Genomic DNA, 23,288 nt, shown 5'->3' with positions numbered 1-23,288 from the left:
CCAAGTATTAGGTTCTAATTATTACTATCTAATTATTATTAAATGATAATTATCCCGTGTAGTGGTTAGGGAAGGAAGGAATAGTTACTGATTTCATCATTTTAAGAATCCTCAAATAAAGAAGGTAGTTGAGTGTTGTATAAACTTATACATATATAAAAATACGTGTGTGTATATATACAGGTGTGTGTTTATATATCTTCTGCCAAGCAAAAATAAGAGTGGCTCTACTCAAAAGTGTTAGCTGTAGGATAGGTGTAACCTAGGCGCTGCTTGGTTAGCTTTTGGCTGAAGTGATAGTTTCACGTAAATACGGGGTAGCCAGAGACATCGATGAGATAGTCATAGCTGATGGAACGAGATAGTTTGTTTAACTGCCTCACTTTAAATATGAAAGATCTGAATCCCTTAGAAGATGCATAAGCCAGTTTGTTTAGGTTAGAACTTTTTAGATCTTTAAAATCTGCCTCCCCCCCCCCCCGGGATTTTAAGTCTTGATAAATACCATTTTCATGTATAGGAAGTAACCCCATCACCAACATCCTACCTAAGTGGTCCTTGCATTTCCTCTTTTGCACGATCTGTAATTATTAAGACCCAGCCGAGTTTATTAAAGCTTGTAACAATATAGAACAACCCATTTCTTTTTATAGGAGTCTGAGCCTTATTAAATTCTAGCATACTGAGAGCTATTTGTTTTTTGTGAAGAGGGCAGTAAGCAAGGTCAAAGAGAGAGATGACTGCCCCCCACCCCCTTTTTTCTTTCCAGAGACCTTGGGTTTTGAGGTCTTGGATGTACAAATATTTGTAGAATGAGTTGTAACTCTTCAGAACTATAATGGGAGTTGGCCTGGGATAGTCTGGGTAGGGGTGGCTGCCATGAGTGGTCACGGTGGGAATGGCTTTGACAAGTTTGGTTATATTCCTTGTTTAATTAGTTTCAACTCAGAGCCATTAAATTCATTGCCATTAAAAGCAGAGTTTTATCAATTTCTTTTCCAATTCAAAAAGCGTTCTACCTTTAAAAATGCTAGATCTCTCATCTGACCGTTTCACAGAGTTTTGGGTTTTTTTTAAGATTTTACTTATTTATTTGAGGGAGAGAGTGTGTGTGTGTGTGAGAGAGAGAGAGAGAGAGGTCACGAGCAGTGGGGAGGGGTAGAGGGAGAAGCAGACTCCCCGCTGAGCAGGGAGCCCAATGGGGCTCAATCCCAGGACCCTGGGATCATGACCTGAGCCAAAGGCAGATGCTTAACCGACTGAGCCACCCAGGTGCCCTCACAGAGTTGTTTTGAAGATAAGTTGAAATAACATATGTGAAAAAACTTTTGAAAGTAGCATTGGGGCCTTATAAATTGTGTCTAGTACCTTGTGAGTGCTCAAGTTATATTATTGGAAGTCGTAGAGGGGAAGGAATTGAATCCCCTTCCTAATAAAAGTTTACAGAAATGTCTCATTGCATTCTGAATGGCAGAAGTAGAATTTTGACCCTCATATGGTTAGACCCCGGCTGGAGCATAAGTCTGTCTCATGCCTCTGGATCAAATGAGGCATGTGGTCTTTAAGCTCTTGTACTGCGAAATACCACTTCCCCGTGGTAACCAGCCCAGAAGATCCAGGAAAGCACTAATGATAAAAAGGTCATTCTCTGAAGCGGGGGAAATCGGAGGGGTAGACGAACCATGAGAGACGATGGACTCTGAAAAACAAACAGGGTTCTAGAGGGGAAGGAGGTGGGAGGATGGGTTAGCCTGGTGGTGGGTATTGAGGAGGGCACGTTCTGCATGGAGCACTGGGTGTTATGCACAAACAATGAATCATGGAACACTTCATCTAGAACTAATGATGTAATGTATGGGGATTAACATAAGAATAAAAATAAAATAAAATAAAAAATAAATAAAATTAAAAAAAAAAAAAAAGGTCACTCTCCACCACCCTGAGCCACAGCTAATCACCGCCCCTTGCTCTTGCTTGAGGCCCTCGGCCCGGCAGCCTCACCAGCTCACACCCTTCACGGCCAGCCCACATTCTGACTCACTAGGTAAACACGGCAGCTCCAGGAGCAATATTTTGGAAGTTTGTCTCAGTGAACTTAATTCATTTTCTCCTATATGACTTCTCACTGGCGTTTTATTTTCTTTAGAGGAGGACGCGTCTGGGACACCTTTTCTCTTTTAAACCAAGAACTGACCTTACACCGTTAGCTATGGGGTTTTGTTTTGGTTTGGTTTGGTTTTTTTGCTGCTTCTCCTAAACTGTGGTGATTGTTGGAAAAACACACCCACCTTTTTTTTTTTTTTTTAAACCAGGAATCTGACTTCATTGTGCAAAAAAAACGCTTTCACATTGTTTCCCCTGCTCCCTTCCTCCACACAAGTGGTCAAAAATAGGAGATCTTTTTGTTGCCAGCATGAATAGCACTGTAGAGAAAGCAAGCCATCAGGACTTCGGTTTCATGGTGCTGGCAGCGTATTTGTTTTCCTAGACTGCTTTCTCATTTTTGGCATCGGCACCACTAACATTCTTCGGCCACCTCTTTTCACCATCTCCCAGAACCCTAATTTCTTCATCTGTAAAGTAGAAGTGGTGCTATCTACCTAAGAATGTTGTTTGGAGAATTTAATGAGATCATATTCATTAAATGTCTAGCACAATGCTTGGCACATAATAAGTGCTCAGTAAATTTTTTGGGGGGAGAGGGGATACATGCAACGTATTTATTTTTTCAGTGCAAATAGAAGTATTTGTGCCTTCTCTGGATGTTCTGGATGCTTTTAGTCGTATTAAGACTGTGGGCTTGTTTTATTTTTCTTTAGATTGGCAGTTTCTTTTTCTTTTATTTGTTTCTTTATTTTATTTACTAGAATGGCCGTTTCTTAAGCCAACCTTCGATTCTATCCAGAAAGAGGGCTTGCTTTGGAAATAAGTAAATTCTTCTTTTATCTTTGCTAGTCTTATTTCGTTTCTTTCCTCTTGTTGAATATAAATTGTTTTGCTTGTGTAGGGTAAGTATTTTAGTTATCCAACAGCCCCTTTATTTATTTATTTTTTAAGATTTATTTATTTGAGAGAGAGAGAGAGCGAGCCAGTGAGCATGGGGGGGGGGGTGCAGAGGGACAGAAGCAGACTTCCCACTGAGAGTGGAGCCCAACGCAGGGCTCGATCTCACGACCCTGAAATCATGACCCCGCGATCATGACCTGAGCCGAAACCAAGAGTTGGACACTTAACCAATGGATCCACCTAGGCGCCCCTGCGACAGCCCCTCTATTATCTCTTACAGTTCTGTGGGTTGACCTGATGCAGCTAAGCAATTCTGCTGGCCTTGCTTTGGCTCTCCTATGCTGTTGCAGTCAGATGGCACCTGGGGCTGGAACAGCCAAAGTGGCTTCACTCCTATATGTGTGGTGCTTTTGTGAAGGCTGGAATCCCCACCTGCCTCCCCTTCCTTCCCTCCATCCCCCCACACCCCTGTAGTGTCTCTGCATGGCTCGCTTGGCTGTCTGTATGGGGCAACACAGAGAGTAGTAGTGCTAAGCCTTCTTAAGACTCACGGCTGGAAGAGCACCCTCTTACTTCTGCCTTCCATTGGTTAAAGCCGGGGATTTAGCGGGGAGGGGCCTGCCCGAGGGTGTGAATACTGAGGGGCTGTCTTTGGAGACTGGCTGCCCAGTAGGTAATAGCCTAACTCTTGACTGTTTGCTTACTATTTAGTTCACCTTGTCCCCAAGGGAATGCATTGTTTCATTACCAACTGGAGTTAACGCGCTGTGTTCTTCAACTTAAAATCTTCCGAGATTAAACTAGCAAATTGTTGTAAAAAGGGAATACTAGTGTAGAGCAAGGAAAAATAACATCCTTTAAGTCACTCAACTACTGCATCATGTAATTGATTTTTCAGTAAGAGGTTGCTCCTGGAGGTTAGATGTTTCCGTGAATTACAAATTGAAATGTTACCTGTTTTCAGTTCTTGGGCTCCTATTGTCTGTATCCGTGTGGGCATTTAGATCACTGTGTAGAAAATGCACTGAAAAAAAATAATGAATTTCCTCAAGCTCGCTCTTCTCTCTTTCTCCCATCCTCTGCAGTTCCTTTTGAAACAAATACAAAAGTGGAAATGGTCACAGCTTCCAGTCCCACTCAGAATGATAAAAGAGATGGTTCAGAAGCTGGATTATTGAGCTCCTTTCCAGTGAAGGAACACTCTAGTGCAGTGGACTCAGCACCAGAGAAAAATGCTAGTGCTGCCTCGGTCCCTGATGCCCCCATCATTCTGAGCCCTCCGCAGACCTACACAGCTGATACATACCACCTGGTCTGGAGGGCGGGGAAGGATGGTGGGCTGCCCATCAATGCCTATTTCGTGAAGTATCGAAAGGTAATGTCTTTTCATTTACCATCTTTCTCTTTGCATGCCTTAACATTGTGTTGTGTAACCCATGCTTATTATCTTTGACATTTATGGAACAGCAGGAAACAGAACAGGAGTGTTCTAGGACTGTGAGTTTGGGAGAGCTATCCCAGCAGTCTTGCTGGATTTACCAGTCTTATAAAAGCAGTAAGAATAAAGTTTACATAATTTCCCCCAAAATAGGAATTCAAAGAGCCCAGTGACTTCCTGACATTTTTTATCAAACATTTTAACCACTTGGGTGTAAAGCTCTAGAAACCACTTTTTAAAAAGTCATCCCTTCCCTTTCTGAGATTAGTAAAATACAGTTTATTTAGCAAATAAAGCAGTTTCTTATTAGAAACCCCGAACAAGTCCTCTGGCGTAATCTCTGATGGTTATTTTTATTTCAAGTTGTCCTTCTTCATTGTATTGAAATCTGATGTTGTTTGGTGATTTATTTGGGTGAACCTGATCCTCTCAGTTGATTTTTCAGTGTTTATCCTGCCAGAGGCTTGTATTAAAGCAAAATGAGAAAATCTGCTCTCTTTGTTTAATGAGACTAGTAAATAAACCAAAGATGCCCTCATATTTAAAATACTTTTCTTTGTCCAAGCCATTTTGGTACCCATCATTGAATAGTAATATTTTTAATATCTGGAAAAACTAACATGGTGATATTTGAAAGTTTATTCACTGTTTCTAACCTGATGATTCCAGGTGAAGAAACTTTCACTGGGATTCTTAACCCACACAAAAACTTCCATGTGATACTATTTCCTGGTTCCATTAACTAAGACACAGCAGATAGGATCTTTTAAAAATGTATTTCCTCTAATACATGTGGAAAGTGTCAAGACATGAAGAATGCTGAAAATAGATAATGGATAATTATAGAATTCATATGTGCATACATACTCTAATTTATTATATATTATCATTAATACAGATTATTATATACTTATTTTATGCTCCTCTTAGCCCGGTAAGAAAGGATAATTGTTTCCTTTACTAGTAAAGGAAGCAAACTCTGGGAGATCAGATAACTTGCTTGAGGCCATAAGTTAATGGTAAGTAGCAGAACTAGGAGTTTTTTTATTCGTAAGAATTCCTAAGTTCTTGCTATAGGTCTCCTATTTTTTAGCATGAAGAGATATTATGTCTCTTTGACTTCCAAGGGTATATTTCATACCAAAATTCATCTGAAATTGATTGTCTCAAATTTGAATGGAAGGTTTTTGTGCCCTGAATCTTCTTTTCTTTTTCTTTTCTTTTCTTTTTTTTTTTAATGGCTTATTTTCTCTTGAGTAGCTAGATGATGGTGTTGGCCTGGTGGGAAGCTGGCACACGGTTCGAGTCCCAGGAAGTGAAAATGAGCTCCATTTAACTGAACTGGAGCCCTCTAGTCTCTATGAAGTTTTGATGGTCGCAAGAAGTGCAGCAGGTGAAGGGCAGCCTGCCATGCTCACTTTCCGAACCAGCAAAGGTGAGTATCACCTTCCTTAAGAGGAGTGAGCTGGCTGACTTGATGCCGCTTCATTAGTTAAGTGTCCTTTTGGGTCGTAGAGATTCTTATATATAAATTCACTAAATAATTTTATTATCGTACCTTTTTTGGCCATGCATGTTGTATTATTCCATCCCATCCAATGTTCTACAAATACTTCTGAGAGTTTATGATACGTAAGGCATTAGGTAGGGTAGGTGATGCAGGGAAAACAAAGATGATCAAGACAAGACCCATCCTAATGGTGCTTCTGCTTTGCTAAGGAGGGTAAGACACATAGATAAATACCAACTACAAGGCAGGATTTCAGTTCTACTAATATTTACTGAATGCCTTTTATGTGCTGGGCAGTATACAAAGTCAACAAAACTCCTTGCCCTCATGGAGCTCACATTCTAGTTGGGAGAGACTTACACCTAAGTTATAAGTACATTAAAAAGTGATGCATGCTGATAAGAGAAATAAATTAGGGGATGGATATAGGAAGTGGATGGGGTAGCAGTTGACACAATTTAAGCAAGGTGACCAGAGAAGTCCTCAGTGAGCAGTCAACAGTGAGCAGAATGTCCAGGGTGAAGTAGAAAACCACATGGATATCTGGGGAAAGAACATCCCAGCTGATAGATTATTAAGTGCAGAGACCCCGGGGTAGGGTGTGCTTGATGTACCCTAGACACACTGAGGGGGCCACTGTGACAGAAGCAAAGTGAGGATGCTGTAGGGGAGAAAGCTCAGGGAGATGACAGAGTGGCCAAACCACATGGTGCCTTGTCGACCCTGCAAGGACATTGACTTTGACTCTGAGTGAGCTGGAAGCATTGCAAGGTTTGAGCTGAGTTGTGACACTGTCATACCCTCCTGTCATACCCTACTGTATGTTTCAACGGGGGACTCCAGCTGTAGGGTAAGGATAGAGTGGAGGAGGGCAAAGGTGTCAGCACAGAGGCCAAAAATATGACGAGTAAAAGACTTAGAAGAGGCCAGGGGAGTACAAAGAAAGGATGTTCTTTCTGTGGGGTAGCTTGTTGAGGGTAGGCTTGATTGAAAAGATGCCATTATAAAAAAAAAAAAAAAAAGAAAAGAAAAGATGCCATTATAGCTTAGGCATAAATGGACGAAAAGACCAGTGAGTAGAGAGGGGAACGGGACAGAGGAGTATTTTAGTATGGCACGAAAATAAAAAGGAGGTATGATCGAGAATAAATTTATTGGCTTTTGGAAAAGACCCTTTCATACTAATTATTGAGTCTAGCTAGAAAAATAATGAATATTTCTTATTTGAACTGTATTTTTTCTTTTTTTTTCTTATTTGAACTGTATTTTGAGTTTTCATAATTAGTCCATAGTTGTTTATAGAATCTGACCTATAAATACTGAATAATAAGCATGTATTTCAGTTTTAAAACAATAATCACCCATTTTCACTTTTTGCCTCTTGGAATTTTAAAACTCAACATAATAATTTTCCCATAAAGAAACAGAAGCTCTTTAAGCATGAATTTTATGTTTTAGAATTAAGAAATAGGTAGAAGAAAAATGGATGGATCGTTTGAAAGCCTTTACTCTAGTCATTTGGCTTTTTTCACTTTGTGGTGTTTATTCTCTGTGTAAATGAAAGTGAGCCTGGTGAAGAAAGACACCTTTTAGTTTTCCCTTAAAGCTACTAGAAAAAGACAAAGTAATTTTTCAAGTTCAATTCCTCAGATGAGCTAAGTATTTGCAATGTAGGTCTTAAATTTAGACACTGTAACAGTGAAGCTCTTATATCTATATACCAGTTGAGTTTTATAATATCTTTTCTTACTCTACATATACACAGAAGTTTATGTTGCATTAGATGAGTGTACGTCTTCTAACTTTTCCAGAGAAAACAACCTCGTCAAAAAACACGCAGGCTTCCTCTCCCCCCATGGGCATCCCTCGGCGCCCTGTTGTTTCAGAGGCTGTGGACAACTTTGGAGTGGTCCTTACAGATTCCTCTAGGCATAGTGGAGGTAAAGTGGAGAGTCTTCATTTTATTGATTTTGTTTGTTTACCAATGTAACTGACATGTTTCAAATTATTGGAGGGATGGAGTGAGAGAGGGTATTTGATTATCATTCAGATTATAGCCTACAATATAGCTCTTCCAGGTCCTATTTAACCATTTTTTAATGCCCTCTACTCAGATCTTGGTAACTCGGTGTCATGATTGGTATTTAAGGTAATAAACACAGATTCAAAAGGTTCTGATACTAAGGTTTTATAACTCATAAAAAGGATTTTTCTGTTTTTCTCTCTGGAAAGGAAACCAAATTTATACTTTGACTTTTTTTTTTTTCTTTTTTGGTGACTTATCAAAATGTATGGCGGTACCTATAGTAAGGTTTAGTTTGGTTTTTTTTTTAAGATTTTATTTATTTATTTGAGACAGAGAGAATGAGACAGAGAGAGCATGAGAGGGAGGAGGGTCAGAGGGAGAAGCAGACTCCCTGCCAAGCAGGGAGCCCGATGCGGGACTCAATCCCGGGACTCCAGGATCATGACCTGAGCCGAAGGCAGTCGCTTAACCGACTGAGCCACCCAGGCGCCCAGTAAGGTTTAGTTTTTTTGACCAAACGATTACATGCCATACTGTTTTATTGCTATATCTTATCAGTGTCATACTCCATTTTATTGCTGTATCATGCCAATTGTATGGTTTTAATTTTTAATTTTTAATTTTTTAAAGATTCACTTATTTATTTTAGAGAAGGGGAGGGGCAGAGCAGGAGAGAGAGGGACGAGCAGACTCTCCGCTGAGTGCAGAGCCCAATGCGGGGCTCGATCTCAAGACCCTGAGATATGACCTGAGTCGAAACCAAGACTTGGATGCTTGACCAGTTGAGTCACCCAGGTGCCCCCCAACTGAGTGGTTTTTAGATGTCATAGCAATACAGTTTTCAAATGACTTCTTTTTAGTATTTAAATTTCACATTATCAATTCTGCAATTACAACATAATGTAACTTTATGTGACTGTGTTAATAGGTGTTAGGAGGACATCTAGGGAGGGCTTAAAATTTCATTGCTCTGAGAATGTTCAAGCTTCTCTTCCCTATTTTTATAGTCTTTCATGAATTGGTCTCAGACAAAAGCAAGTCATAACATTTGAACACCTTCTGGAACCCCTCTGCTTCTTCAGTGTCATGAGCCTCTTCTGCTTGAGTACTTTCACCTCTGAGGAGCAGTTGAGCTACCTGAAGCAGATTACTTACACGGGTATCAGCTTTATCTGAATAAAGCTTCCCTCTGAAAAACAAAAACCTTATGATTTGTTTAACATACTCTGGTAGATAGGGACTAAATGCTATTGCAGCGGAGGTAAAGTAAGCCTTGCCTTCAGGGGGTTTAGAGCATAGAGGATGACCTAGACAATAAGTCAATAACCATATAGGGGGTAATATAGACAAATGAACCCATGATAATGATTTGGATTCATTATGCCTGAGAGTCTACCCTCAATGTTAATGGGATCACAAGAGGATTATGTAGAGGAGGCAGGTAGTGGTTAAGAGAGGCTCCCTCAGCTAAGCCTCGAAGACAGGACCGCTGTAAAGACAAAAATGAAGGAATAGGAAAAGAAGTTCTAGGGAAAGACAGCTCCTATGCAAAGAGATGGATGATGGACATGTTGCATTTCATTTAGAGGTGTGGAGGTTAGAGAATTGGTTTGGTTTGACTGGTTGCCGTGGGGAGTGACGTCAGAGTGGGGAGAGGCAGGTGGGTACCTTGTATGAGGTACTTCCAATTTCAGCCTTTCCCTGAAAGCTATGAAGAACTCTAAAGAACTTTAAGGAGGGGGAAAAGGGGAATGGCTGAAGATGATGCTAGAGAAATAATGGGTGGAGTGACAGTGTAGATGGAGAAGGACAAAGGGAATTGAATCCATACTGAATGAAAGGGAGAATTGGGGTGATTCTGGGCTGGGGTGGACCATTTACCAAGATAGGTAATCAGGATTTTTAGGTGCAGGTTATGGATTCAGTTCTGGAAGTTTGGAGTTATCTGGGCAGATATAGCTGTTAAGAAGTGATTTCTTGAATCTTCCCCACAACCTGATGAGGGAGATAGCCTATCAGTTTTACAGATTAGGAAACTGGAGCTCATGGAGGTCATACAGCTTTGCCTGAGGTCATCCAGCAGGCATCCAGCAGTTCTTCACATTTGGATTTTTAAACTCCAGCTTGTCTTTGTTTTATGTCACATGCTCTTTCTTTTAGATCTTGAAGATTCTCCTCTGTAGAGAGATTGTTTTCCCTAATAACCTTTTTCTATTTGATCTGTGGTGTGTGTTTTTTGATGAGTTTTAACCTTCTGTGAATCAGTTTAAGGAAGTTGTTGGTTATCTAGAACCAAAAAAGAGATTCACTAACAGTTCTATTCATTCTGTTTCCATTGCTTTCTAACTTGAAAGGAATGCAGTAAGTATCATTCAAAAGTTGCCTGCTTTGAACGTTTTCCTCTTTTTACCCATTATGCAATTTGTTTTTAGAATGCCACCATTTTCTCCATACAGGTACCATAAATGGCAACACCATTGTGTTCTTCCCTATGTGTTTGTGTTCGGGCTAAAGAGATGTTGAGACAGAGTGGTCTTGCTTAAGGAATGTGGCACAGGCTAGACAGACAGGGCTCCCTTAGCATAACCACGGCCCGGAGCTGGTCCTCCTCCTTCAGCTCTGGACACTTGATTGTTAGCCAGCCAAAGATAGTATCCTGAGACCCAGCTCACTTGTAAAAAATTCACAGGGGATGGATGTAAACCAGAATGGTGATTAACTGATTTGTACGGTAACCGTCGCACAGACCAGATTGTTTCTATCAGCATTCTTCCCTTGGAGGAACCAAGTGGGAAGCCAGTTATAACCACAAGATTGCTTGGTTAGCAAGAAGCATTAGGTACATGGTTTAAATGGTGGATGGACCTACTCCTGATGTTTCTACCTGCCACGGGACTCTAGACTCTTGTGGGCTAGGACATCCCCTCTCCTTGGCAGTGCGAAACTGCTAGACATTGGTTCTCTCATCCCCTTTTTCTGATCAGGTGGGTCATTTAATTGCTGAGAGCACTTTTCTTTGTTTAACTACATACCCTGTCTTCTTGCTTTCATCCTGCACAGGATTCTCCCTTCCCATTAATATCCCTGTTGATTTATTAGTCAAATTTTCTCTCTCTCTCTACCACTTGCAGTCTGTTTTCTGGGAGTAGCATTCCTCTAGGCTTGAGGTGTGTTAAGATAGGCTATGATAGCAATAGCTAATAATCTGTAGATCATTTGCTGAATGTGTTTTATGTAGCTTGGATGGATAAAGAAAAACATTTAAACAAAATAACACCAAATTTTGAACATTTACTGTAAATTATAACCACATTCAGACTTGAGGCACCGAGGAATAATTACTTATACACTGTTGAGCTATGAATCCAAAGTAGCATGGTCACTATTCTCATTACCATTAACTTTCAGTTTTTTAGAGCTAATTCTCAAGTTTATAGATTATCTTGCTTTTCCTTCCTCTTATTTCCTGTTTTTGGCCATTGCATTGCCTGTTAGCTTTTGACAGAGGGCAGGAAGATAGTCATAATATTATTAACTCTGGTAATAAGTTTGGTGACGAACCTTTAATGAAATGATCCTTGGGATTTATCCCTTTCAGTTTATTTGAGTTATTCTTGTCTCTGACACCATGGGTTATTGGAATGGATGTTTCCGTGTTTAGTTCCAGAGGCACCTGACCGGCCTACCATCTCCACGGCATCAGAGACCTCCGTCTATGTCACTTGGATTCCTCGGGCCAATGGGGGTTCTCCAATCACTGCCTTCAAGGTCGAATACAAACGGATGAGGACCAGTGATTGGCTGGTGGCAGCTGAAGATATCCCTCCTTCCAAACTTTCTGTGGAAGTTCGTAGCTTAGAGCCAGGTAGTAATATTCAAACATTTCCCTTTTTGCTGTCTGTGCTGACTTTATTATTTTTGTTGTTGTTGTTAAGATTTTATTTATTTATTTGAGAGAGAGAGCATGAGAGTGAGAGAGATTGAGAGAATGAGTGGGGGGAGGGGCAGAGGGAGACGTGGACTCCCCATGGAGCAGAGAGCCTGATGCAGGACTCCGAGATCACGACCGGAGCCAAAGGCAGATGCTCAACCGACTGAGCCACCCAGGTGCCCTGTGCTGACTTTAGATGCATATTTGTAATGATTTTGTATTCTTCTAATTGTTAAAGTAATAGGAGCCTATTGTGTGAAAATTTGAAAGCAAAGAAACTAGAAAGAAGAGAATAAGTCACCCGAAGCCCACCCATCCAGAGATAAGCATTGTTTACACTTTGGTATATTTTTGGTAGCCTTTTTGTTTTTTAATACAAACTGGGATCATGCTGAAAATACTGTTTTGTGACCCCATTTTCCCTATGTTATATCATATGCATTTTCCAGTGTCATTAGAAATTCTTCAGAAACTCAGTTTTTTAATAACCATATATCTACTGTATAAGTATAGTATAATTTACTTAACCCATTCTTTTTTCTGGGTTTTGGATTATTTTTAACTGTCAATAACTTAGAGTGTTGCAGTGATATCTTTGTGTATAGGTGTTTTGCTATGATTACATGTTTGAAGAGGAAAGTTGCTTGTTATTTGACTAAAATTGTTTGATCTAATGATGAATTGCAGCATAGTTATACTTAGTGCTTAGGCTTATGGAAACGAGAGAGCACTTAATGCTTCTTTGCTCTCTAAGTTTTGTTTCAGCAGAAGGACCCCCCCAACCACCCCCCCGTCACCCCAGTATCTTGAGACTGTATGCGGGAAGTTAAACCGCACAAGAGAAAAGCAGTAATCACAAATACACTTTTGTGGCTTTTACATGTTTAGGTTTCTTGACCATTTTGTTTATGGACGTTTAGATGTACTTAGCGGCAAATGCCTGTGTTTCTCTAAACAGGTAAAGAGAGGAGCCTGTAGGTATCATTGGGAGAAGGTGACAAGTTTTAAATGTGGGTGAAGCTAAATAGCATTCTATAGACAGAAAACGTCTTCAGAAGCCCAGTGGTCATTTCTGAGCCATCAGGAAACGTGCTCTAGGAGTCTAATTTATTCTTTAGATGCAGAGCTTCAGAAACTCACAATCCTTAGAGTTTTTTTAAGTTCTTAGTATGTAATACAAATAAGTGCCTTCTGTTGTAGTTTAGATCTGCTCCTTCTTATCCTATTCTTGGTGAAATCAGAGTGTCATCTGCTGACACCCACAGAGCGCCCCTTCTGAAGTGTATTCGCCGTATTAAACTTCACTTCAGTTGTTTCTTTCAAGGGAAAAGAACCTAGTTTTGAGCACAGATACTTCAACTAATATTGTATTTGATGGTTATGACTTTAGAACATGACGGTAAAGAAAGTAAACGTGCTCTTTCATGTTCTCCACCGGCCCCTTCCGTGACAGACGTCATTAATCTTTCATGGCATTGTCTCCCGGTGACTCCTCATAAGCTCTTGGAATCTGGATCATCATGAACATCCACTGCCGTTGGCTGGCAAGTGGGTTGAAATCTGTTTACTGTATAGGCTTCAGAGGATGTGTTTGTTAGCGTAGAGACTGGAGCGCAGTTGTCCTATTTTGACTACCATACCTTCAGCTGTCATATGGCCAAGTTTTTTAAAAACTGGTTTCTTTCCTCCCTCAAAAGGTTCAACGTACAAGTTTAGGGTCATTGCCATCAACCATTATGGTGAGAGTTTCCGGAGTTCGGCATCTCGTCCTTATCAGGTGGCTGGGTTTCCCAATCGTTTTTCTAACCGTCCCATCACCGGGCCTCACATCGCCTACACCGAAGCTGTCAGTGATACTCAGATCATGCTGAAGTGGACGGTAAGTGGGACCTCTATTCTAAAGAGATGCTTTCTCATGTGGCCATGTTGACGATCGATTTACTAGTCTCATGACACGGTATTATGAGTAGCAAAATGTTTTTAATTTTTAAGTGTTTGGCTGTGTTAACAATCGATTTACTATTCTGATGACATGATATTACGAATAGCAAATGTCTTTAGCTATTAAAATAGTTAAAATTTTCAATAGGAAAATTGAAGGGCACAGATATTTGTCTAAAAGCACATGTGATAAGTGGGGCAGGGTTAAAAATACACTTGTCTCCTCAGCTTTCATCCAAGTGTTAATTGCCCTTTCAAGATTTATTTATTCTTTTTTTAAAGATTTTATTTATTCATTTGACACAGAGAGAGAGAGAGAGAGAGCACAAGCAGGGGGAGTGGCAGGCAGAGGGAGAGGGAGAAGCAGGCTCCCCACTGAGCAGAGAGCCCAATGTGGGACTCAATTCCAGGACCCCAGGATCATGACCTGAAGCCGAAGGCAGATGCGCAACCAACTGAGCCACCCAGGCGTCCCAAGATTTATTCATTTTGAACTAAATGTCCTTTTATGCCTTTGAACCTTATGAAATATACTACTTTATTTTTGCTCAGCCCAACAGAAAACTAAATGCTCTTAATACCTTTGACTACCTTTGAGTTAAATTCAAAATGGGCATCAAGGATGTTTGCAAAATGAAGCTAGAAAAATATCGCCGCACAGAGAAATGAATCTTCATGGCTGTGAAAGTTACATTTATTTTTGTCTTTGACAAGTCTTTGCTTCTCTTTTTTTTAGTACATTCCATCAAGTAACAATAATACTCCCATTCAAGGATTTTATATCTACTACCGGCCAACAGATAGTGATAATGACAGTGATTACAAGAGGGATGTGGTAGAAGGTAAGTCCCCCTGGCAAGCTGGAGTCCCAGTAAAGAGCTTTGGATGGAGAGGGTTTATAAGTATTATGAAAAACATCATCCCAGGTTAAGCTAGAGAAGGCATGAAATGTTATGTACATTATTACTTTCACTTTTTCCCAAAGGAAGACCATTTTTCCAATTTAATATATGCAGTTTCTTATATTTCGGTTATAGAAACAGTTACCAAAGTATGGAGGAGATATGATTTTTCAGTAGTTCATCTGAAAAAGAATTTTGTTTTCTGTTTTATTTAAATAAATAGTAACCTGAGTATAAAAGTCACTTGCAACTTGTAGCTATATTTTTTTAAGATTTATTTATTTATTTTTCAGAGAGAGAGAGGGAGAGAGACACACACAAGCAGGGGGAGCGGCAGGCAGAAGGAAAAGCTGGCTCCCTGCTGAGCAAGGAGCCCAATGCGGGAAGCAGTCCCAGGACCCTGGGATCATGACCTGAGCCGAAGGCAGACGCCTAAGCGACTGAGCCACCCAGGCGTCCCTTGTAGCTATATTTAAAAAAAATAATGTCTCAGTCCCTGTTTCATTGAAGTCTGTACTAGAACGATTGTATCTTGAGCATGTAATCCGCTTTTAGAGATGCCGAGAAATTGGAATATACATAGAGTAAAAACCAGCCAAGACAGTGAAAGGGTGTTGAAAACGCCTTTCCCCTGCATTTAAAATCTAATCCCGAACTTTGCATGTGGTCTGAAGGCTGCAGATGGTCTGGCTGGCCCCTGCCTACACCTGCTGCCAGTCTTGCGCACCTCTCCACACTCTGTGTCTCTTCCGTGTCACACTGGCCCTCTGAGTTTCCTCGTGTGTACCAAGACCTCTCTTGCCTCAGGATGATGACACAGGGCACTTCCTGCTACCTCCTGTGTTCCTCTTCCAGTGTTTGATTGAGGTCATTCCACTTTTCTGTTGTGTGCTTAGATGTTACTTCTTCAGATCACCCCCACCGCTGTAAATGAGATCCCTTGGTGTAATTTCTGTTTTTTACTGTTGGCCTTTACTGTTCTGTTATCATAGACTTCATCACGGTTGCTGTGTAAGAAGTGGGTGTGTCTGCGTATGTGTGTGGATATATGAAATTATTTACTTTGTCTCCCCCACCAAATATTAGCCTCCCTGTAGGCAAGGAGCCTTTGCTCCCAGGGAGACAGTGTTCGGGATTTATTGAATGAAGGAATGATTGGAGTCCAGAAAGAACAAGGGAATGTCTGGGGATGATGAGGCTGGAAAAGGGACTATGAACAAGCAACATGACAGCTGTCTTCAAATACTGAATGACTGTTAAGTGGAGGAGAAACTCAGCCAGTTGGGGAGGGGCAGCTAAAAGGAAGTAGCATAAGGAAGACCCCTCCAACGCAGCGTTTTTAACAAAATAAGAAACTCCCTAATGTTGGAGGTGTTCAGTAGAAGCTGGATGCTTATTTCTTTCTTTTCTTTTCTTTTTTTTTTTAAGATTTTATTTATTTATTTGACAGAGACAGTGAGAGAGGGAACACAAGCAGGGGGAGTGGGAGAGGGAGAAGCAGGCTTCCCGCTGAGTAGGGAGCCCGATGCAGGGCTCGATCCCAGGACCCTGGGACCATGACCTGAGCTGAAGGCAGATGCTTAACGACTGAGCCACCCAGGCGCCCCTGGATGCTTATTTCTTGGTGATATCTTGGAAGGGGTTCTTGCTTTGGGAGGAAGGCTTCTTCCAAGGGTTTTTTGCACTCCAAGATTCTGACTCTTTGAACTGCTAACATCCTAAATGGATCGTGTCAGAAAATGGCCCTGGGCCAAGGTTATTTTCATATGACTTCTTGACATCAAATACTGCATATCGTTTTTGGTATAAGTAGCCTTATAATAAACTAGTTTAAATATGCTATATCAGGTTTCTTTAAATATTGTAGCGTTCCTTTTGATGTTTATCCAGTGGAATTTCTTTTGTAAAGTAGTAAAAGGTTATCATCTGAGTTTTAATACCTGGCACATGGTAGGTGCTCAGTAAATATTTTTTGAATAAAAGAGTGATTATTTCTCTTCATCTGGAAAAGTAGGAAACAAATCAGTTTCTAAAGTCTGCTTTAAACATGAAGAATTGAGGAAATGAAGTAAGAGACTTGTTAGTGGCCAAATATTCTGTGAAGTTAAGATAGTAGCTGTCTTGAGGGAGAAGTGACCTGAGGAAGCATGGGGAGTACTTTTGGGGTACCAGTATTATTTCCTTTCTTGACCTCGGTATCAGTACCATGGGTACGTTCAGTTCATGAACTTCAGCAAACTGTTGGGTTATGGGCACTTTTCCATATGCACATTTCACTTTCTAGAAAGGCTATTCAAAAAGAAGAAATGGTAAGAGTTGTTAGTCACTGTTCTAGATTTGAGTCCTAGTTTTAGTTTAGCTGGGTTAGGAGAGCGGGGCTGTCAGACTTCTATTTTTAAACTCTTTTGACAAGGGTTAAACATTTGCTCTAAAATAGTTCTGAACAAGGTAAATGTTAAGTAAAGCGAACACCTCGCTCTGTGTGTGTCTCTCTCTCGTCACTCTTTTCCCTACCTCTCCTGGTTCCACTCTCTAGAAATACCCACTGGTGACCAGTTTTTAAAGGATACTCTCTAGTTAAATCTTTGGACTTTTGCAAGCCTTGGGGGATGTGAATATAGTGTGTGGAACTGGGAAATTAATTTACAGGAGCTTTTGTATCCACTACTAGTGTCTGCAAATGTGAGTTTTGCCTTATGGTTCACAGAGAACTTGTTTATAAACTTGGTAGATGGAGCAGTTAGATGTTTAAGTGTGCTTCACTGTGCTGTGTAATTTGCTTATTCCTTATTTTCAAGTTTAGGCATTTGAAATTCTTTTTGTGGCAGTTTTAAACTATTGGCCTGTTCTCCCAAACCAAGGAACAGAAGTATTTACCCTTTGCACGTAACGTTCTCTTTAAAGTAAAGTTTTAGATTACTTATGTGTATTGACTCAGAATTGTTTAAGCTTTTGGGAAAAAATCTGAAACTCGATTACAGTGTTAAAGAATCCGCTAAGAGCAATGATATTAAGTTATCCTATCTTCTGAATTAAGTTCCACATTGGGATAAACTGTAAATGTTTCTGGCATACCAGTGCCTCTGTGTGATTTTTTTTTAAGATTTTATTTATTTATTTATTAGAGAGAGAGAGAGAGAGAGAGAAACAGCATGAGAGGGGAGAGGGTTAGAGGGAGAAGCAGGCTTCCCACTGAGCCAGGAGCCCGATGTGGGACTCGATCCCAGGACTCTGGGATCATGACCTGAGCCACCCAGGCACCCTCTGTGTGATATTTTTATCTTATAAAGTTAAGTTGAGTTTCAAATAAATCAAAGTATCAGGCATCCTAATCTTTAAGCCTGTTCCTTTGGTTTCTCACCTTTTCTAAAACATCCTTTGAGAAAAAAATTACCCATTTAAGCAAAGGATATGCTGGTTGGTTGACTTTCAACCTGATAATACTCTTAGTTGTCTTATTCATCAATGATCAGTAAAGACTCTTTCTCTCTGCTAGTGCTTCCTGTCATTTAGCCATTCGAAGAATTACCCTAATAGTGGAATATTAATCTAATAAGATTTGTGTTCTTTTAACAATTTTCTCTCATTTGTAACATACCAGAAGTGTAGTTTAATTCCGTTTTGACTAGGACTCTGAAGGGAAAACTTCAAATCTAGTGTGGTAATTATTTGGGAGAATGTTTATAGTTAGGTGAGGGTAGGGCTGGGCGAGGAAATACCCAAGGAGAGAGAAAAAATAGAAGTCTTTGAGAAAGTTTGTGGAATTTAGAAGTAGCTCTATTCCAGTCTTTGAGTCAAGGTTTTGAGTCAAGTTTATTGTAGGGTCCTCTTTACACTTATATAGAGGGCATAGAATTCCTTACTTCTCAAGCCTTTCAGAGTCCCTTGATCCTAGAACAAGCAGATTCTCTTCCATGTAAACTATGGGTCTTTATGAATGAGGGATTTTGTGATGGTGACCTGCAAAAGGGGTTGTGTTTCCGGTTTGGAGTATTTTTGTCTGTGTTGAATTAGAAAGGAACCTAGTGCTCTTGGTCCTGTCAGCCGAGTAGATTTGACTTAGATGCTTGGTTTGGCTTTGTTTTTCCTTCAATTAATTCTTAAATCAGTAGGTGTTATATAGTTGAGCTTCTAAGGAACTGTGGAAACAGTTTGAAGAGGTATTTTCCAAGAGGGATTAAAGGTGCTTGAAGAGTTAATTGAATCTGGCAGAAGTGTCCCTGTTTATTAAAGTTTGTCACATGCCCATGGAAGTAAAAATGGAGAGTGATTTATACAGGAGTGTTCAGTTGAAGAGCGTTTCTAAATGAAGCATTGGCCATGTGCCGTGGATAACAGAATCATTCTGTTAGAGATACTTGCGTGGCTTGGGGACCCTGACTCAAGGAACCCAGAGGTTTCTGTAGTAGATTCGGCTTTTTGATTGTTCTGAACCATTTATTCAGGCATGTGCTGAGCTGTCTGTTCACGTCACATCCAGTCCAGTGGGATTGAGAGTTTCTCTAAGACCTGTCTTGTAAATAAATGGTCACTTGTCCTGGGTAAGGCACCATTTGCTGATCTCATGTATAGTATTCCTTTCTGGTGGGCAGAGTGGATTGACTTGCTAGGCTAAAATGGGGCATCAGAAGACTGGAGGGTGTTTTTTTTCTTCACCTGTGCGTGAAGTTAACGTGCATTTTATGAAAGACTCACCACTAATTATTTATAACGAAACAGAGTATTAGTACCAATGCACAGGTATCGCTTTAATTCGGTGTACTTCTTGTCCTTGGTTTTGTGGCACGTAACAGAAATGCTGTTTATCTGTGGTGCATTACTAAAATACTTTTATTAAGGACATTTTCATTGCACAAACTAACTCTACGGTGATATGTGCTGTTCCAACCTCTTTTTTTTTTTTTAAGATTTTATTTATTTGCGAGAGAGAAAATGAGAGACAGAGAGCATGAGAGGGAGGAGGGTCAGAGGGAGAAGCAGACTCCCTGCCGAGCAGGGAGCCCGATGCGGGACTCGATCCCGGGACTCCAGGATCATGACCTGAGCCAAAGGCAGTCGCTTAACCAACTGAGCCACCCAGGCGCCCTGTTCCAACCTCATTTTGAAATCACCCTTCAGGTCATACGATATGTAAAATCCTCATTTATTTTTCCTTTCTAGGTTCAAAGCAGTGGCACATGATTGGCCATCTGCAGCCAGAAACCTCCTACGATATTAAAATGCAGTGCTTCAACGAAGGGGGAGAAAGCGAGTTTAGCAATGTGATGATCTGCGAAACTAAAGGTAGGAGAGGAATGAGAGCTCGTGCTTTTTCCCCCGGATGGAACTGGAATTAAACTCTGCATTATTCCTTCTGACTCTTGATATGTTTACCTAAGGAAGCGTCTGCTCTGGACCATTTCCTAGGTGGAGGCATTAAGACCGTCCCAACAGAAAATAGAGAATGTTGGCTAGAGCACTTGTCTAAAACTTAGTTTACGTAAGCATCGATCATATTCATTAATTTCCGTGTGACGCCAAGTAAGTCACTTCCCTTCTTTTTTCTCTTCACGAAGAGAGTAGAAGTATTTGCTGAATAACTTCTGCAAATTAGAATGCTGCAAGAGTTAGAATACTTAAGAACAAAAATACAATTTTCAGGAAAAGTGCTTCATATGCGTAAAGTGGTTTCTTGCGTGACAGTTACGCATAACATTGTCTACTTCCTAAGTGCGGTGATTCAGTTCAGCATCAGCAGTGCGCTAATGCTAAATTGAAATTCTCAACTCTGCTGACATACGTAGATTGACTGTGAAGTATCTTCTGTTTTTAGGATGGTGGTACTCCACGTCAATAATAGAAACAGCTAACGTGGCTATTTACAAACTGGTGTCCAGTCACAGTTAATCTGACAGAAAAAGGGACTGGGTTTTGTTTTTGTTTTTAAGATTTTTTATTTTTTATTTTTTTATTTTTATTTTTTAAAGATTTTATTTATTTATTTGAGAGAGAGAGAATGAGAGACAGAGAGCAGGAGAGGGAGGAGGGTCAGAGGGAGAAGCAGACTCCCCACTGAGCAGGGAGCCCGATGCGGGACTCGATCCCGGGACTCCAGGATCATGACCTGAGCCGAAGGCAGTCGCTTAATCAACTGAGCCACCCAGGCGCCCAAGATTTTTTATTTATTCATTTAACAGAGAGAGAGAGAGAGCACAAGTAGGCAGAGTGGCAGGCAGAGAGAGAGAGAGAAGCAGGTTCCCCACTGAAGCAGGGAGCCTGATGTGGGGCTTGATCCCGGGACCCTGGGATCATGACCTGAGCCGAGGGCAGACGCCTAACCGACTGAGCCACCCAGGTGCCCCAAAAAGGGACTGTTTTAGCTTGCATCTGTTTTAAAGAACAAGAGGAAATTTCCCAAAGTCCTCACCTTTCCCCACCCCCCGCTAGTCTCAGTGGCTAGTCTCAGTCACCCGCTTCGCAGACCGTTCCCTGGAATAGAATGATTGATCAGGACCTACTCGAGTTGTGTGGGGTTTGAGCAGACAGCTGAATGAAATTGGGGCTCTGCTAGCGTGGGAGGAAAAGGCTGCTGGATGGGCCAGGCAGCCCTTTAGTGTCTGCTACAGGTGATTTTATGATGTCGATTTAACGATGAAGAAACTGAGGCTCAGAAGAATTGAATTGTAAAGAAAAGACATAGTTTCATCTTTTAATGCTAAGTTATGTGACTTTGCTGCAAAACCCACATACTAAATCTGCCTTTAAACATAGGTATATACACAGACCTTTAGATTTACTTTGGTTAGTATATATTTGAGGGGCTTTTTGTTGTAGTCACTGTGATATATTAATGGACGTTTCTTACTTGCCTCTAGAGTGTTGTAATACTCGGGACAAAATTAAATAAAAATGAAATTTATCATCTCTGTCCCCAAGACATTTAAGAATCGAGCCAGGCCAAACACAGACAACAGTGTAATAACTGCATTGTTTAAATAGTATTATACCATAGCTGTGTCTATAAGAGTATGCCTCATTAATGGACTTTGCTAGGGAAGAAAAGGCTCTACCTACAGACTTTCAGGTCAGTGACAAATGAAAACACCTCTTTAAAACATTAACCGTTTATACTGAATAACTTTCTAAAATGTGTGACACAATTCCCAGCCTGATTAAAGAGAGAACGTAGGATACACAGTCTCTGCTTTTAAGAAACGAGTCAAGGTTCTTGTTATGAACAATGATTGTCATATCCTTAGTAATTCAGTAAGGTTTTCCAGGAATGATCGAGGTGTTGACACCAGCCATTTTCTCCTGCCCTTAAAGATCATAGACTGTCATGATTTTTCTGTAGTTCTTTGGTTTCTTATCTCACTTTTCTTGTTTCATGCTCTTAGCCTCTTCTTCTTCCACCCCTCTCCCCCTCCTCCTCCCTTCCTCCTCCCCTCTGCCTCCCCTCCTCCTCCTCCTCCTCCTCTTCTTCCTAGTATTAGCTTTCTCTTCTTACTGATGTTGATGCATCTGTCTCACTCACCATCCACCACAGAAATTTTTCACTTTAGCAGAGACTGGCAAAATCATCAAGCTTGGTAGAATTATGAATAAATAAAGAGTAAATGAAGAGCGAATAAACCTGATGGACTTCCCCATGGGTAACCGTGATCTTTAATGTATGATCTGCAATGTCTATTTTGCTTCAGAAACTTGTTTGTTTTCTTTAGAATTGGCAGGGACCTTAGAATTGTCTAATCCAACATACCACCTGAAGTAGGAATTTCCTTTAGCGTCTCTGCCAAGTATTCATCCACTTCTCAGTGTTGGAAACCTCTTTCCTTTGAAAACTGTCCTCTTCTTTATGGATTCCTACCCCTCTTCTGCATAAAGGTGCTAGAAATTTGAACCCCAACATAGCGTCTATTGAAGTAGAATTTTTTAAGGACCGCTCTGCTCCACTGGGTCATTAGGAGCCATAACAGGAAATATAATATAATACCTAATAGTAACAAAATTGATTGAATACTGCCATGTGCCAGGCTCTGTTCTAAGTGCTTTCCATGAATAACTCGTTTACTCTTCATTCCAGCCTTACGATAGAGCTTTTATTCTTATCTTGAGTTCCCACATGCAGAAACTGGTTCCTGGAGGTTAAGGTCATGCAGCTAAGGATACGTGGTAGAACAGGATATGCACCTGGGCAGTCTGGTCCCAGAGAGCGAGCTGTCAGCCACTATGCTTTGCTGCTTTTCTATGGCATTTAAAGCATGAAGAATGTGTTATTTGAGGACAGAGAAAATGGGGTTTGAGTCCCACCTGTTATTAGCTTTTGTTGTCACTGTTTTCCAGAATATCAACAAATTGGATAAAAGAACCACATTTACATGGACTCCAGAGGTCATTGGTTTGGGAATGCTTAATATTAAGCATAAGGTTTTGGGGACTGTATATAATTGTTTGGTCCACAGTCATATCTTTAATCTCAATCACATAAAAGAGGCATAAAATATGTCACTTTGAATCTTATTCAGCTCAAAGTGTGTCACATAGAAAGGAGTTTT

At 40.6% G+C, this 23,288-nt stretch overlaps 1 protein-coding gene across 8 annotated transcripts in view; it reads left to right on the top strand.

Annotated features, from left to right (window-relative positions):
- CDON (cell adhesion associated, oncogene regulated) overlaps positions 1 to 23,288 on the top strand; it is a 116,029-nt gene that overhangs the window by 67,136 nt on the left and 25,605 nt on the right. For 7 of the 8 annotated variants that reach the window (XR_004680001.1, XR_004680000.1, XM_035009257.1 and 4 more), the window contains 7 exons: positions 4,092 to 4,381; positions 5,705 to 5,879; positions 7,766 to 7,894; positions 11,642 to 11,845; positions 13,609 to 13,790; positions 14,589 to 14,694; positions 19,915 to 20,037. Coding sequence is in view for 6 of the 8 variants with exons in the window: in XM_035009257.1 (XP_034865148.1) it covers positions 4,092 to 4,381; positions 5,705 to 5,879; positions 7,766 to 7,894; positions 11,642 to 11,845; positions 13,609 to 13,790; positions 14,589 to 14,694; positions 19,915 to 20,037 (1,209 nt within the window). In the remaining 2 variants the exon portion in view is untranslated. The remainder of the gene's footprint in view (positions 1 to 4,091; positions 4,382 to 5,704; positions 5,880 to 7,765; positions 7,895 to 11,641; positions 11,846 to 13,608; positions 13,791 to 14,588; positions 14,695 to 19,914; positions 20,038 to 23,288) is intronic. The other variant, XM_035009258.1, reaches the window with a different exon arrangement.

Source organism: Mirounga leonina, unplaced genomic scaffold, assembly GCF_011800145.1.
Source record: "Mirounga leonina isolate KUSES-001 unplaced genomic scaffold, KU_Mleo_1.0 Mir_153, whole genome shotgun sequence".
NCBI classification, from domain to species: domain Eukaryota; kingdom Metazoa; phylum Chordata; class Mammalia; order Carnivora; family Phocidae; genus Mirounga; species Mirounga leonina.
This window is presented reverse-complemented; position numbering and strand designations above follow the sequence as displayed.